General features: G+C 55.8%; 1 protein-coding gene across 1 annotated transcript in view; it reads right to left on the reverse strand.

Moving 5' to 3' along the window:
• The window catches only part of SHROOM4 (shroom family member 4), a 128,300-nt gene that overhangs the window by 15,493 nt on the left and 96,643 nt on the right, over positions 1-16,164 (reverse strand). Inside the window, 3 exon segments of the mRNA XM_069062392.1 lie at positions 1,332-1,393; positions 3,761-5,996; positions 7,628-7,765. Coding sequence (XP_068918493.1) covers positions 1,332-1,393; positions 3,761-5,996; positions 7,628-7,765 — 2,436 coding nt within the window.

Below are 16,164 nucleotides of genomic sequence, written 5' to 3' on the forward strand. Positions count from 1 at the left end.
TCACTCATCCCCCCTGCCCCCCACTGCATTAGCACCTAAATTGTGGGCCATTACTGGGGTGGCCACCATCACAGGCCCAAGAACCTTGCATGGCTCCCTGGTTCCTCCTCCACAATGTGGCGTCAACCTGCTTGGCCCCATGTTCCTACCCAACATTCCCCAGGGTGAATTTGCTAATCCCATGTCACACTTTTCTCCTTCCTGTTCCATGACTAAGACATGTCTATCCCCACCCTGGTCCTTTGCTCATGCTGTTGCCTCCTCCTAAACTGCCCATACTAATTACAGCAGTTCACGTGTCTTTAGCACCTTCAGGCTTAAAAGGCACTTTTCCCACAATACCTCTGGGAAGTAAGGAGTGTAGGTATTATTGTCCCATTCATGAGGCCCAGAGACAAGCAGTGAGCTGTCCGTGTCAGGCCTCTGGACTCTTCTGGTTCCTCACAAAGTCACTCCAGACTATCCTGGCCCCCAGGCAGTTCAGCTCTCTCCCCATGATCCTCTCTCCCCATGGAGCTCATGGGCCTTCTTGTCCTTACCCTTCCTTTGCTGTTTGGCACACACAGGCCGCTCGTGCTGTTTACGTCTGTCGTTCATCTGTTCCCAACTTGCCTCCTAAAGTAGACTGGGAGCTCCCTGAGGGCAGACTCATCTTCTCCTCTCTCAGACTTACAGGGTGGGATGAGAAGGCTGGGGCTAGGCAGACAGGTGCTCCCCATTACCACTGATGGGCTTCACACATGCATACACACCACACACACACATCCCTCTGAGACCAGCAGTAGGAATTAAGGGTCTTGCACAAGACCCCAAAGCATGTGCCCTTAGGAAGTTGGGACCAGGGCTTCCCTAGGGAGGAGAGCGTTGATGGGAAGGCCTCACGACCAGGTATTCTCGATCTAGTGCAAGGGGCATTCTCCTAGGAAGGGGGCAATGCCACCATCCCATCCTGGCTGCTTCACACTTCTGTCCTCCCCAGCACTGACAGGCACATTCTTGGAAGACAGACAGGTATGCCCGGATGCTCCATGGCTTCCTGGGTAGGGCCCTTGGAATTGTTGCCTTTACGCACCTTCCGGCTGGCAGAGAGAGCAGATGCCAGACCAGAAGCAGCCATGACTTCCCTTCTGACCCCAGGCTATCCTGGCAGCACCTGGATGCCCAGTTCAGGGCTCCCTTACCCCTTCCTGCTATTTGTTCCTCAGAGCAACGGGTCAGGATAGGGGGTCCTGGGACACCAAGGGAGGGGCCATAAGCTCAGCCGGTTGGCTAGCCTGATGCCCGCACCATGCCAGACCCACCCCTGGGCCAGAGGTTTCCTTGACACCTACCTCACAGGCTGGCTGACTTTCCTGGTGATCTTCACTGATTCCCATTCATCTGGAGAGACTTCCTATAAAAAAGAGTCCAACAAATTAGGAAACCGCCTCTTGTCTGATACCTCCCCAGGCTGGAAACAACTACCCTGCTCTGCCCCTACACACAGAAGGTGCCCGCGGGCTGGGACTGTGTGGCCCAGTTGCCTGGCAGGGCCCCCTCTCTCCACCCCCTTGGAAGCCCTGCCCCAAACCAGTTGAGCATGTTTGCTGTTTGCTCTGGCTCCTGCCCTGGCTCCACAAAGGGGAAATGCTTCTCAGTGCCTGCCTCCCTCCAGCCTCACCAGCATCTTCATGGGGCCCATGATGATCACTGGAAAAGGCCTTTGGCTACAAAGGGCCAAGAGGCCAGTCTGGAGGCATTTGTCCCTTGGATGCAAGGACTGCACCCCTGCTGGCTGTGGAGGGACTGGGGCCTTGCTCCCTTTCACTGAGTTACTAAAGACCTAAGCCCCATGCTGGATACAAGCTACAAATCAACCAGGAGGCTGTGGGAATGTGTGCCCATACCCCCTTCTCAAGCCAAAGCTCTGGGGGTACAAGACCTGGGGTCAAATCCTGCCTTCTTGGGCTGCCTGTTTCCAGAATCCTGTGGAAAAGGCAGCGGTTCAACTAGGGCCTTCCAAGGGCTATCCCAACTATAAATGCCAGATCTTGGGACCTAGGATGCTTCTGGACAGGGGCTTCTGGGGTTCCCAACTGCCTGAACTCCACCCCTACCACCCCCATGGAGGCTCCCCTGTACTTCATTTCCTCAAGCTGGCTTAGCCTCTTCTTACAAACTCCCACCCTCAGAACCACAGAATAATGGAGCTGGTAAAGACCTTGGAGTGCCCACTTTGCAGATGAGGAAACCAAGGCCCAAAGGAAGAAGTGAGTCACCAATGGACACAGAGCAGCTCCCTGGCTTTAGCCTACCACCTCACTCCAGTAGGTTCCCTTACACAGGGGTGAATTATGAACATCATTCACCCTTCCTTTCTCCAACCATTCCCATGACTTTGCACAGAACTTGCTAAGTCAAATCAAGGCAAGATAATAAGCATTTACTGGAGGTACAAAAAAGGCAAAAAGATGGTCCCCTATTCCCAAGGGTTCCCCAGTCCATTGGGAAAGACCACTTGCACCCAGGTGCAAGCAAACAATACATCCACAGGAGAATATGGAGGTGATATTAGAGGAAGACCAACTCAAAGCTTTGCTACTGTGATCTTAGGCAAGTCATTTCACTTCCCTAGACTTACTTATCTTTCTTCCACCATAAAATGCAGTTGGATTAGATGACCTCTGATGTCCTTCCAGCCCTAAGTCCAGGATTTGAGTGTTTCAGTTCCCAACAATGGGGCCCACAACTTCCCATCCCCAATCCTCGGTCTGCCCCCTGGCTCCTATACCACAACCTGCTGCCCTCACTCCCAACCTGCCTTCGCTCCTTCGAGCAATAAAACCCAGGGTTCCACAGGTGCTAATGAGGACAGTGGGAGGCAAAGGAAATTCTGTTCTGTGGGAACTCAGAGCCCCACAGTGTGTCCCTCCAGGCAGTGAGTGACCTTCACAGCAGAAGCCTAAGGCAGCCACCCCCTGGTGCCTGGGATAGGGCTTCCTAATCGGTCTTCCTATTTCTCCCCATATTCTGAGAAGTCAGATATCCCTTCCCCTTAGAGGCTACCCATGGGCCAGGATGGACATGGTCCCTCCAGTTCTTTATGTTGGATCAATCCAATGAAGCCCAAGCCAACTGACTGTTCCTTAGTGGGTGGGCCACCTTCTACCCCATAACACACAATGCAGAAGGGCACACACTTCGTTGTGGTGCTGATGATTCTTAAGGACAAGTTTTCTCTGCTCCCAAGCTTCTTGGCCCTAGGGCTTGGCTGCCACTGGACTCTCCAATCAGCTCCACGTCCCACCCAGGCCTTTGGCAACTTCTCCCTCCTGCAGCAACTGTCTCACAAATCAAGAGAAGCTGAGCCAAGAGCTCCTTGTAAATTAAAAAAAAAATTTTTTTAAAAAGAAAACCTTTTGCCAGCCATGGCTGAATGCGGCTCTGGCACCATGGCTGCCCGAGATGGGCACTACCCCCTCCATGCCCACAATGCAGTCCCTTCTGATGCAGAGGCCAGAGTGCTCTACTGGGCCAGTGCCAATAGGCCAAGCCCAAGGGCCATGGTGGGCCAAGCCCAACAAGGGGCTTCCAGGACAAGAACCCCAAGTGCTGCCTGGGAAGGGAGACTGCCACAGGGATGGGTCACCCTGGCAACCCTGGACAACTGTCTGAATGCCCTAGAGGAGGCCACTGTGAATGAGTTACCCTGAAAACTGGGGAAGGAGAGCAGCCCAGGCTCAGCCCCCAGTGGGCCCACTTTGGGAGGCTGGCTACTGACCTTCAGTGAGGAGTTCCTGGCCTTCCAGGAAGGGCTGCCTTCTTCTCCGACCTGGTGCTGGGGCCCCGAATGACAGCAAGCTGTACAACGCGCCCACTGCTGGGGGTGGCAGCAGTGGTTCCGGTGGCCACTGAGCAGGCTTCTCTTCAGCAGGACAGGGCAGTAGCTGCATGTGTCATGACCCGCAGCTGCCGGAATGCCACATGAGAGCGAGCAGGGCCGCAGGTACTCAAAGTCCCCACAATATGCCAGGGGCTGGTAGCATTCTGAGTAAGGGGCCGGCTCAGGGGACAGGGAGGCCGAGGAATGATAAGCCTGGTCTACCGAGTGGCGCCGCAGATCCCTGCAGTCAGTGCCTACTGGCTGAAAGGCAGGTGGCTCGAGTGGCTTTGGCCTTAGGGTAAAGGGTTTACTGTGTCCAAGGGATGAAGCTGGTGGAGGCAGTGACTTGCTGGTGTCTTCAAAAAACTTCTTCCTATCCGCAAAAGGAACAAAGATGCCCTCCTCCTCAGAAGGGCCGCCCGGCTCCTCCTCACTTAGGTTCAAAACCCCACTTGGGATTGGTGTCAACTGAGGCTGCAGCTTGCGCTCTGGCGACCACCGCCAGCGGCCTCCCCGAACCCCGGGTTGGGGCCTGGGCTTGGAAGGTCTGTGGCCAGGAGCTTTGCACCAGGGGTGGAGTCCAGCAGCAGGCTGCCAAGGCCTCTGGCCGGGGCCCTCCAGCGAGGTCCTCAGTTCTTGGCTTTCTGTTACCTGACTTAAGCACTCAGAGGACCTGGTTCTTAGCAGGCTCCCATGAGGCCGGGTCTGACTAGAGAGCCTGTCTCCAGGGCTGGCTAGTCTATGGGGAGCTGCCACCACAGGCGGGGCCGGGAGCGGTGGGGAGGGCCCAGGAGCAGGAGTTGAAGTCTGTGGAGGGGTGGCTTTGGGGGCCTCAGGAGGGGGAGGCTCCCCTGAGTCGCCCTTGATCCTCTGCAGCTGGGCCTTCCTCCGCTGGATCTCATTGCGCAGGTTGGTGGCAAAGCGCTCGCTCCTGCGGCCCTGCTGCATGGAGCGGTAGCGGGCCCCACCACTCTTGCGAATGTCTCCTGGGTGGCTGTTCTTGGTTTCCAGGCCCTCAGCAGAGCTGGCCTGCTCCAGGCCCGAGAGCTGGGTGACTCCAGCTTCACTGCAGGATCCCCCCGGAGTGGGGCTGCTCTGATCCGAGCTCTCAGAAGTCAAAGGTTGGCCGCCTGCCTGCCCCCCTGCCCTCTTCTCACCAGGCTTATTCTGGGCTCCTGCTGTGTGGTGGCAAGGGCTTTTCTGTCCTTGGTGAGCACTGTGGAGGGGGGACAGGGTCCAGTGATGCCCCTCATGCCTGGCCTGCAGTTCAGCCCCTTGGCTGTCCCCATCCCTCTCAACATCGAGGCACAGTGATCGAATCTGGGAGGCCAGCAGCTGCTCGGGTGCACTGTGACGGTGGCCAGTCAGCCCAGTAAGGTGGGCAGGGATGGCGGCTGGCATGGCGATGGCTGCCTCTTCCTCTTCAGTCTCTTCTCCAGGGCTGCTGGACATGATGTGGTGTTGGCCAGGCCACCCTGTCCTCTGAGCGCTGGCCCTCAGCGGTAGCCCAGGATCACAGTGGTCTGACTCAGACAGGCATCTCGCCACACAGTACTGTTCATCAGACAGACACTCCTTCCAGCGGCCCTCATGGGTCTCAGGGGGGAGGTCTGAGGAGAGCAGGGTCTCAGGGTTCCAGCTCTCCTTCAGGTATAAGGAGACGCCAGGGACTGAGGCCCTCCGCTTTTCTGTCTGGTGGAACTGGGTCTTGGAGGCCCGAAGGCTGTCCCGCCTTACCGGAGGCTGGGGAGGACCTGGAGCGGCCCCAGGAACTTGGGCAGGGCCAGGGAGAGGAGCCTCCTGGAGGCTCGGTGAAGGGGCTGCCCCATCAGGCCCCGTGTGGAAGTAGAGGCCATTTGGGGCCTTGGCCGTCCCGAGGCCTGGCGGACTGCAGTCTGAGGCTGCCGTCTCCTCTGGCCGAAGGGGCAGTGCACAGTCTGACGCACTGGAGCCTGCAGAGAAGGAGCTGTAGGCTGAGTCCCGTTGACTCTGATAGGTGCTCTGCTCCACAGGGGAGGCCCGCCCCTCGTGGCACACGTGGCTGGGCTGCTCCAGGCTTTCCATGCTGCCAATGGAGCTGCTCTTTTCAGTGCTGCCGTGGCGGGACAGTGGGCACCACTGCAGGCACGGGCCACTGCAGAAACAGAGAAGGGCACATGTCTGGCCCTGCAGCTCTGAGCACCTCTGCCGGCACTTTCTTAACCTGCCTCCCTTCCCCCACCCAAACCTCATTGCTCACTGCCCCAGGCCGGCTGGTGCCTGAAGAAGTGATGTTAGTGACTGAGAAGCACAAAGAGGAGGGAAGGAGGGATACTGAGATTCACAAGAAAAGGGAAAGGCCAAGAGGGTCAAACAGAGAGCAGGCCACGGTGGAAGGAGAAGGGCAGAGGAGAGGGCCAACCAGACGGATGCCACTGGTTCAGAGGATGTGCACAGCAGGAGGGTAAAAGCCTGAGTGTGGGAGAAGGAAAGGCCAGGGGTGCACTCTGGGGATGGGAGGTGGCAGTGTGGTGTCCCATGGCCCTTCCCTAGCTAGGCCCTGGCTCTACCTTTCCTTGGAGCTAGCCTTCAGAGGCCTCTCACTGGGAACTCCTAGCTCAGTGGTGCCATGGGAGAATCTCAGGGGTGCATAAGCTGTCCCCCTGAGCCTCTTGGCCTCCTTCATAAATGGGACCAGTGACAGCTGCATTGCCAGGCTTTGCAATAATGGCGTCCTTGGATGCAAGCACCAAAGGTCTGGTTCCTGCCTGCCATTTTCTCCTTCTCCATCACCAGGCCCAGGGACCCAGAATTGCTTAGCAGGGGCACTGGGTCTCTCAGGGGAAAATCCTGGGGGTTCAAAGAAACACAAAAGTCTCCAGGCAGTCATGGAAAGAGCACTGAGCTCCAGTCCCTGGATCTGGGTTCAAATTCCTACTGAGGCTCAGCACTTGGCGGGGGGAGGGGGAGGGGGGGTGGGGTCCTTGCAAAGTCCCCCAGTCAACCAGCCTCCTAAGCGAGGAAGGTCTGGCTGCCAGTCCCACAGCTCTCTGACAGCTACCAGTCACGTGACTCCAGGCAAACCCCTTGATGTCTCCCCACTACTGAGACTCTCTCTGAGTCACCAAGGGACAGATGAGTTGCCCCATACCTGCTGTAGGGGTTCCTCCACCCTGATGAAATCGGACCCCCAAAGAAAGAAAAGGGTGCTGGGCCAGACCACCTCAAAGGAAGTGCTCCCCCAACAGACCATCCTCTTCTGGCCTCAGCCTTCACGGTGCCCACCATGGGCAAGAGTGCTGTCAAGCTTCCAACTTTTCAGAAGGCAAAGCCCCACCACCCTCTCTGCCTCATTTCCATGAGAGTCAAAGGATTCCCTACTTTGGCCTCGAGGCTGTATGTTACTCCATAGAATGGGAGACTGCAGAGGGACCTCAGATGCCATCAAGTCCAACCCCCTAATTTTACAGGGGAACAAAGGGAGGCCTGGGAAATTTGACCGAGTAACTCCCTCCAGATCACATAGCTCCTAAGTAGCTAGAATTTCAAGCCAGGTCATCTGACCCCCAAAGCCCTCTCCATCACTGCCTCCCTTTTTCTAATCAGCTCTTTTGAGAGAAGAGAAAGCTGAAGCCCAGAGGGGCTGCAACAGAACTAGTCACTGGCCTGGCTGGGAAACCGAACCAGGGCTAAGAGCCAATCCCATGTGGGGGCGCCCAGGGACCGTTGGGCACAGACTCTCGGACAAGGAGCGCCACCAGCCGGGAGGGACAAGCTGGCACTCACCTGCTGTCACAGCCTGAATGCCACGATAAGCTGAAGGGGTCTTCAGGAAAGTTCACGAAGGCAGCCGCTGCCTCAGGGCGCCCCTCCAACAGTTTGGCCATGTGCCATGAATGCGGCCTGGCCAGGGGGGTGGTTCTCCTGCCAACAAGAATAGGGAGGAAGTTAGCCTGGGGAGTCGGGGCTGAAATCACTTCCCAGGCAGTTTCCGGCCCACCCCACCTCCCTCCCCCACATGCATGAGGAAGCCTTGGGAGGAGAGGGCAGCCTGGAAGGATGGCCCAGCTGGCCTCCTCTTCAGCCTTCAGGTGGACACTGGACAAGCTACTTCCCCTACCCAGGGAGAACCCATCTGGCCAGGCTCCTGAGAGGAAGTGAACATGGGAATTGTCTGACACCGAAGGGAAGACCCAAGAGAGGTCTTTTGAAGACTGGCCCTTGCCTGCCTGCCCCAGGACCCTCAGCTGCTTCCAACACACCTAAAGCTCTGGCAAGCTCCAAGAGCTGGGGTCCCCCACAGGCATCATCAAATGCCCAAAGTGCAAAAGGTCAAGGGGGAGTCCCAACTGCCATCCAGTCCAACCAAGAGCCACGGTGAGGGGGCCCCAGCATCCACCCACAGGCTTCCAGGGACCACACAGTCCTGCCACTCCCCAGGTTGCTTCTGCCTGTGAGGGCGTCACTTATGACACACCGTCCAGATATGCATCTTCCAACTTCCCCCCCTCCCCCGCCTTCACTGTTCCTGGTTCTGCTCTCAAGGCCAAAGAGAACAACACCAACCCCTCCTTCACACAACAGCCTCATCAAAATCTTTTTCAGAAGACCATCCTGTCCCCCCTGACTCCTCTCTTCTCCACGGCAAACATGCCCAGCTCCTCCAACTGAGGCCCATTGCCTTCTGTGGGATCCACTCCTCAAATGCAGCAGAGTTGAATACAGCATCCCAGCTGAAGTCTGGCCAGGGCAAGGGCCAGGGGACTGTCCTCACCCTCATTTGGGACCCTTGGCCTCTCTCACTGAAGCTTAGGAGCACAAGTGTTTGGCCCATGTTGGGGCCCTTAGCCCATGCCAGCACAAGCACACATGGCCACACGCAGACACATGCATTCACACGCAGACACACTGCACTGCTGCAGTTCAGTCATAGACCACAGGAGAAGGGCTTGCAGAACCAACTTCCTTCCAGCCATGTCTACTTCCCAGGCCCGGCACCCCCATCTCCACCAGACCTAGCAGGGCACCGTGTCTGAGCACCCCAAGGAGACATTCAGCCTTCAAGCCTGCCCTTTCCCCAGGCTCCTCTGTGCAGGACACGCCACCAGCTGATCTGGTATCAGCTTGAGATAATGGTGCTGGACTGGTGCCAGATGACACCTTTGCCAGAGGGCAGCACTAGCAAAAACACCTGGTGGTAGGGAGTAAAGGGCTAGATTCTAGGACAACCGACCGACTGGGAAGGGATCTCAGTGAACATTGAGTGCAGCTCATGATTTTCTGAAGACCTCATTTACTGCAACCCAGGGAGAAGGGAGTCCCCCAAGGTCATAGGGCACGTACACAGCAGACCAAGAGGTGGAGTACAGGGCCTCTTTCCACTGTGGTCTACAGCCACTCCCAGAGGTAAGGTGAAGTCAGGCATGCTACGCAGAAAGGCCAAGTCCCAGCTGGCAGGGAGATGCATTCCCAAGATGCCAAAGAATACCTAAGGAGCCAGTCACAGAGAGACCTGAGGGGTCTGGAGAAAAGGGAGGGCCCTGGTAGGGGAGAAATGGGGGAATTCTGGCAAGAGTCACTAGGGCCCAATGGCAAGACATGAGTGCCAGTATCCTGTGCCCTACTTGCCATGTGACTGTGCTGGACAAGGTGGTCGGCAGCCAGGCTGGGGAGAAGAAGATGCAGAGTCTTTGGAGGGCCCAGACAGCCAACCCAGAAGCAACGGCAAGAAGTGGCCAACAGGTCGATTGAGTCTGGTCAATAGAACAAACTTCCCAACACTTAAAGCTGATCTAGAGTGAAATGGGCCATCTCCAGGGGAAGGACTGCGATCCTTGGGGAGGCTTGGATAGTCTGGTGCAGAATGAAAAAGGGGAGTCACCCAAGAACTCTGATAAATAAAAGACAAGCCTGACTGCAGCAGTGAGACGCAGTCCTGGGAGGAAGCAGGCACCGACAGTCTCGGACTTTGGTGTAATGGCACCTTTGGGGCACAGACAAGTGCAAGTGGGCACAGATGATTGGGAAGTGGCAGCGATGGAATAAGGCATCCATAGAATACTTTAGTCTTTAAAAAGACACACATGCACACACATACACACACATGCTCACTTCTGTCTCACTGCATTTGCTCTGCCTGCCTATGATGGCGCAGCCTAGGATCACAGGAACAAAGAATTAGTACAAGCCCCTCATCTCTGAGTGAAGAAACTGAGTCCCAGAGAGGGCGGGACTTTGCTAAACTCATGCATCTCATGAGGGGCAGAGTTGGGACTTGAGAACCCAGAGCCTCTGACCCCAACCCACAGCTCTCTCCACTATCCTACCCTGCCACCCGTTACCGCCGCAGACCCAGGATGGCCTGACTGGTGCCTAGGCCCCACCCCGTTTTGCTGCTGCTTGGCCAGACTTGCAGCCCAGAGTTGGGGGTGTAGAGGCTGCTGCCCATAGGACAAGGCCTCCCAACCTCCTTCCTGTCCACTTGGGTTAGAAAGTCAGGGCCCCACTTTTGGGGGACTCCTGTATGATTGAAAGGGAGTGCTTGTGGTTTTCATTACAGGAGCTCCAGCATGGACCCCAGATCTTTTTCAATCACTCTGCTTTACTCTGGTTGCTCAGGCCCCTCAAGATCCATAGCCCTCCTTTTCCTGCCATGGCCAGACAGCCCAGAGAGATCAGGAAAGCCTGTCAGCATCTTTTCTAAGGGTGGCAGACAAAAAAGGCAGGCCACAGGAAAAGAGAGGATGCATGCAGGTCAGAGGCCATCCTTCAAGATGCCACATTCCACCTAGCAGCAGTAAGCTGCTCGACGGGAGCGAAGGGCCAACACTTAGATCCTCCTGGTTTGGCAGCACTGCCTTCTCTGGGCCTCAGTTTCCCCTTCTCTAGGAAGAAAGATAGGATGGGGTCTGGACCTGCAATTTCCCAGTGAGGACACTCCCTGTACCGGTACTGATTGGCACCTTCTCTGTAACTCTGAGTTGTAGGTGCCCAGGCCTGAGCTCACTCAGGGCCCAACAGGAAGGACGTGTCAGAGACGGGATGACCCCAGGGCTCCCTGGCATATCTATCTGTGCTATGCCATTGCTGCCTTACCATAATTCTACAGAATTAAGTAAAACTATCTAAACTGGTCAAACTCTTCTTTGGCCCAAAATCTCAGTGTAACTTCACCCAGGGGTCAGGTAGGACTCAGTTACCCACAAGCCTGGGTACTTGGGAAAGAAGAGAAGACGGAAGCACTACCCCCCCACATATTCCTTGTCTCCCTCTCTTGCCACTATCCTTGGTAATGCCAGAAGACACCTCCCAGCCCTCCTCCTAGCCCCCCCACATCCCCCACCGCATGCTGAGCCAATGACTTTCCTAAGGGCAACAAGAAAGCGGCTTCTGAAGAAGAAAAGAAGATCAAGGCCCAGGGCACGTACCATGGAAGTTACCTAGGGTGGGGCCTGTGGGCCCTGGAGAGCCTGACGTCCTCACTCAGTAAGGTACCCGCTCAGCAGGGCCATTGAGGGCACCATGTGCAGGCCGAGCAAGAGCCTTCAAGCCCTAGTCCAGGATGCTCAGCTGTGCCCTGGCCTCCTTGGCTCCCAAACCAGAGAGAAGGGAGTCTGAAGGCTGGGGGGCAGCTGCTGGGTGAGCCTGGGTACCAGCATCCTCCTGGGAGCTGCATGGGACTGCCAAGGCCACCCTCAGCAATGGGTGGCAGAGAGAAGGATGGAAGGACAGGCAGGCAGCATAAACAGTCCCCCCCCCCAACTCCTCTGGCTCTGCCCCTCCCCCTGCCCTATCCCAACAGCCAATGAGCAGCCTGGGCTCCCAGCCATGGCAAGGACTCAGGAAAGGAGCAAGGAAGTGATGTTTGGGAAAGATAAAGAGGGTGTCCAAAAGGAATTTTTCAAAATACACGTTAAGTGGGAGCGACAAATGCTTGAGACATAGGCGCACTTCAAAGAATTCCCCAGTTTCCTGGTCCAAAGGGACCCGCCCAGCTGAGAGGCCTGAGGGGAGGGAGCTCCAGCTTCCCTGCTGGGCTCCCAGACTGCTGTGCTGCACATGGACACAAAACACATTGTCTTGACACACCAGGGACTCCAGGCATAGAAAGAGGAGCCCCAAGGCCCCTTAGCAGCACCTGGCTCCACCCTCTCATTGGACAGAAGGGAAAACTGACACCCAGGGAGAGGATGACCCCAGACTAAGTGGACAACCCTAGTTCCTGGGTCTCCTCCTCTCAGGCCCACTTACCTGCCCATCTGAGGGGCAGTGATGCTTAGAACTCAAGGGGCTGGCCAGCGCCCTAGACTGAGGACCGCTACCTGGCTTCTAAACCAGCTGAATGACTGGGGGTAAGCAGCTGCACCTCCCTGAGGCTGTTTTCCTTCTCTGTGAAATGAGGGGGGATCTGAAGTCAAATCTCAACTCTCCTTTCCACCATGGGGTTGGACTAGAGATCTCTGAGCTCTCTTCCAGCCCTAACAGCCTCCACTGGCCTTAGCCCAGGACACCAGAACTCCAAAGCATCAGTCCTACTGACTGTCCTGGAGCTGGGACCAGAGAGTTGATTCCCAATGCCTCTGGCCCCAGATACCTCAAAAACCAGAGTGTGTGTTTCCTTTCCTGGCTGGGGGCCAGGGCTTTCCCACTCTGCTCCCCAGCTCAGTTTCCCTGGTGACTGGCCGTGGGCCCACTGTCCCCCAGGGCATCTTTTGGTCCTGCAAAATCTGCGCCAAGAGCCCTTTTTTCTCAGAGGGAGCCTCACTTGGCTCAGAAAGCATTCAGCCCTCAGCCTCCCAGGCCCTTTGCCTTCCCCACTGTGAGGGGTCGTCAGGAAGCCCAGGGGGAGGTAGGAGGAGTGTGCATAGTCCTTCAGAGTCCAGGCCATTTCATTCAGCATGCATTTCTCAGGCCAAGCCCTGGGCTGGGGGCTGGGCTCACAAAGACAAAAGTCACCCAGGCTGTGTCCTCTAGGAGCTGGCAATCTGGGGGTGGGGCAGAGTGGCTCAATCCTGTGTACAGAACAGTAAGAAAGCCAAAGCCATGATCATCTGAGCCTACAAAACCAGACTGTGAAAAGGGTTAAATGCCATGCTGAGGAATTTGGGTTTTATCCTAAAGGTAAGAGGGAGCCACCGAGTCTTCTTGAGCAGGAGACTGGCATGGTCAGATTTTAATGGGCTTCGGGAACCCATATTTAACAGCTGTGTCAAAAAAGAACTGGAGAGGGGAGAAGGGAGAAACAGGAAGTCGGAAAGACTAGTGGGAGAGGCCAAGCAAGAGGCTGTGAGGACCTGAATGAGGGAAAGGAGATGGCGGAGACAGCCAATGAACATTGGGGGGGGGGGGGAACAGTGAGGATGGCATGACCATCGTGAGCCACAGCGACTGGCAGAAAGAAGGGAGATTTATGGGGCAAGAGAACAAGGCCAGTTCTGGACACACAGTTGGAGACATCCCGTACGGGCCGTGCGGGTGGGAATATCGGGGCTAATTGTATGGAGCCAATGGGAGCAGATGAGGTCATCGAATGAGAGAGGCCCAGGACAGTCAAGTCTTTGCTTCTCTTGGCTGGGCACTGTCAACTTGGCAACAGCCCTGGCCCTTGGGGATCACCTGGGAGGTCTGGGCAAACATGAACAGGCTCAAGCTCCCCAGTGCTGGCTAGCTGGGGGAGGAAGGGAAGTGGTACAGAGCCCAGAGATTTGATCATCTCACTGCCAGGTCACTGCCTGGCCTTGACCCTCTGGTGAATTGCTAGAAAGAGCAGCCCACCTCAACAACCACTCTCTGCCCCACCCCTGTCCTAACAGCCCCAGGGGCTGTGGTGCTCTGAGGTTCACCACAGCCCTGTCAGGGGTGGGGATGCTCACTTTAGTGTTCCCACTTGAAAGATGAGAAAGCTTACTGGCTCAGAGTCACCTAACTAGAGTAAGTGGCTGAAGCAGCATGGGAGCCCCAGGCCTCCTAACTCCAAGTGTGACCCCTTCTACTATGCCACACTGCCTCTCTGCTCAGCAAGCACTATCCATCTACCGACCCAACTGTCTCCAAGGCCCAAGGATTGACCACCCCTGCCCCGAATCCACCGGTTTTTCCTATTCCTGTATTTCCTATCTTCCTTGAGCTGGCTGGAACATCTGCCACTTGAACCTGCTCCTTCTCCCCTTGGTGAGTTTCTCTCCTCCCTCCCTCCAGCTCCTCTTCTGCCTGTCCCCTAATCATGGCTCTGTCCTAGGACCTCAGCTCTCCTAATAAATGCCTGTTCATGGGTTGATCGTTATACATTTATTTCCTCTGATCATGTGGCTTTGATGCCCCCCTTTTGTGTGGATGCCCCCCAAGCTCTCCAGCTCTGTCTCCCCTGTTGAGCTCTGCCCCTCCCCGTTCCAAATGAGCACTCTTGGCCTCCCGACTGGCCCCTGGCTTGGGCTCCCGGAGGGCAGGGGCGTTCTTGCTTTGGCCTTTGAGTCCTCAGTGCCTGGCAGACAGTATGGGTTTAGTAAATGCTTGCTCATGGATGGACTGAACTCATGTCCAAAACTGAACTCATCATATTCTCCCCAAATCTCCAGACACAAAGTCCTCTCTGCCTCCTCAGTTCCTTTTGCATCCCTAATGGACAATCAGTCACCATTCCCAATCTCCCTGGTCATCAGCCCCACTCCCAAGTCTTATTCCCCCTCATCTGGACCGCAGCACCCGGCCCCTCCTTGTCTCCCTGCAGCCAGGATCTCCTGCCCCTGTCCCAGTCAGCCTGTACACTCTGCCAGACTAATCTGCCTAATGCACAGTTCTCATCATGGCTCCAAATTGGCACCCTACTTATTGCCAAAGAAACTCTGCATTCCTCGGCTCTGCACCCACGGTCCTCCACAATCTGGCTCTGCCCACCCTTTGCAGCTTCACCTCCCCACCTTGGCCACTCCCGGGAACAGCTCCCTCTTGTCCAAGACAAGCCCCCATGCCCAAGTTGGGGCTCCAATCCCACCCGACTCCTGAGGCCCAGTGCCAGCACTACATCCCCCAAGATGACCCCATCCTCTTCAGCCTTGGGTCATCAGGGTGACCAGCCTGGGCCTCTTGTATCCTTCATTGTGCACTTGATCTGGGGGCCTTGGAGGCAGGGCCATCTCTGGATCTTCATCTTGATAATGCTCTCATGACCTAGGAAAGGAGGAAGTCCTTGGCCTGACCTTACCAGGCTTTCTGCCTCTGAGCCTCTAGCACTGCTCCAAGTCTGGGGGGAGGGGGAGGGGAGGAGGAGGTGGAAGGGGGGAGGGGGGAAGAGAATGTCAAAGACAGAACACTTTGGTTATTTTGTGCTTCAGGGAAGCAATGAGACAAGTCAAGGCCAGGCCAGGTAGTGGGCATAAAGAAAGTGGGCATGCCAGCAAGTAGTGGCACTGCAGGTCCTGACTGTTCCCTTGGCCCTGGCTTTAGACTGGGAGAATTCAAGGCTGGTAAGAACCTGGATCTAACCCAGACCAGCTGGCTGTGAGTCGGGGTCAGTCTGCAAACCTCCCTCAATTCAGCAGAAGTGAGAACCAACAAGCAAAGGGGGCCTGAGGAAGTCCTTTGGGTTGTTCAGTTAAGTCATTTGACAACCAGATGGGGATCCAAGGATGAAGACACCAGGACAAAATGCTTCACTGACTTTAAAGTAGGAAGAGAACCTTCTAGTCCACTCCTTCCTCTATTTTACAGGTGAGGAAACTGAGGACAAGAGAGGAGACGGGATTTAGCCAAGGTCACAAAAGCAGCAAGTAGTCTCCTGGCCCCCAGTCCAGGGATGGTGAAGATTCAATGACAGGCGGAGTTAAGGAAAGTAGCTGAGAAGTAGAGAACAGAGAGTGAGTCGGAAGTGATTACCCCAAAGTGCCTTGTGGAGGCAACCCATCCTCCGGGAGGTCAGCCTCCACTGCCAACTTCAAGAATACTCTAAGGGTGCCAGGACAGGAATGTTCTGGTGAGCTTATCTGTGGCACTGATCGCTCTTTCCAGGTGAGGAAACAAAGGTCGTCTTGTGAATGTCTGAGGAGTTACGTAACAGGCAAGCTCTGATGATGATGGTGACGATGATGATGGTAATGATGGTGATGGTGGTTATGATGATGGTAATGGTGATGATGGTGGCGATGATGATGATGATGGTGATGGTGATGATGGTGATGGTGATGATGATGATGGTGATGATGATAGTGATGATGATGATGGTGATGGTGATGATGATGATGGTGATGATGATAGTGATGATGATGATGATGGTGATGATGATGATGGTGATGATGATAGTGATGATGGTGATGGTGATGATGATGGTG

Source organism: Petaurus breviceps, unplaced genomic scaffold (assembly GCF_028583685.1).
Source record: "Petaurus breviceps papuanus isolate PSGF00001 unplaced genomic scaffold, PetGlider_PUasm1.0 90451, whole genome shotgun sequence".
Classification (NCBI taxonomy): domain Eukaryota; kingdom Metazoa; phylum Chordata; class Mammalia; order Diprotodontia; family Petauridae; genus Petaurus; species Petaurus breviceps.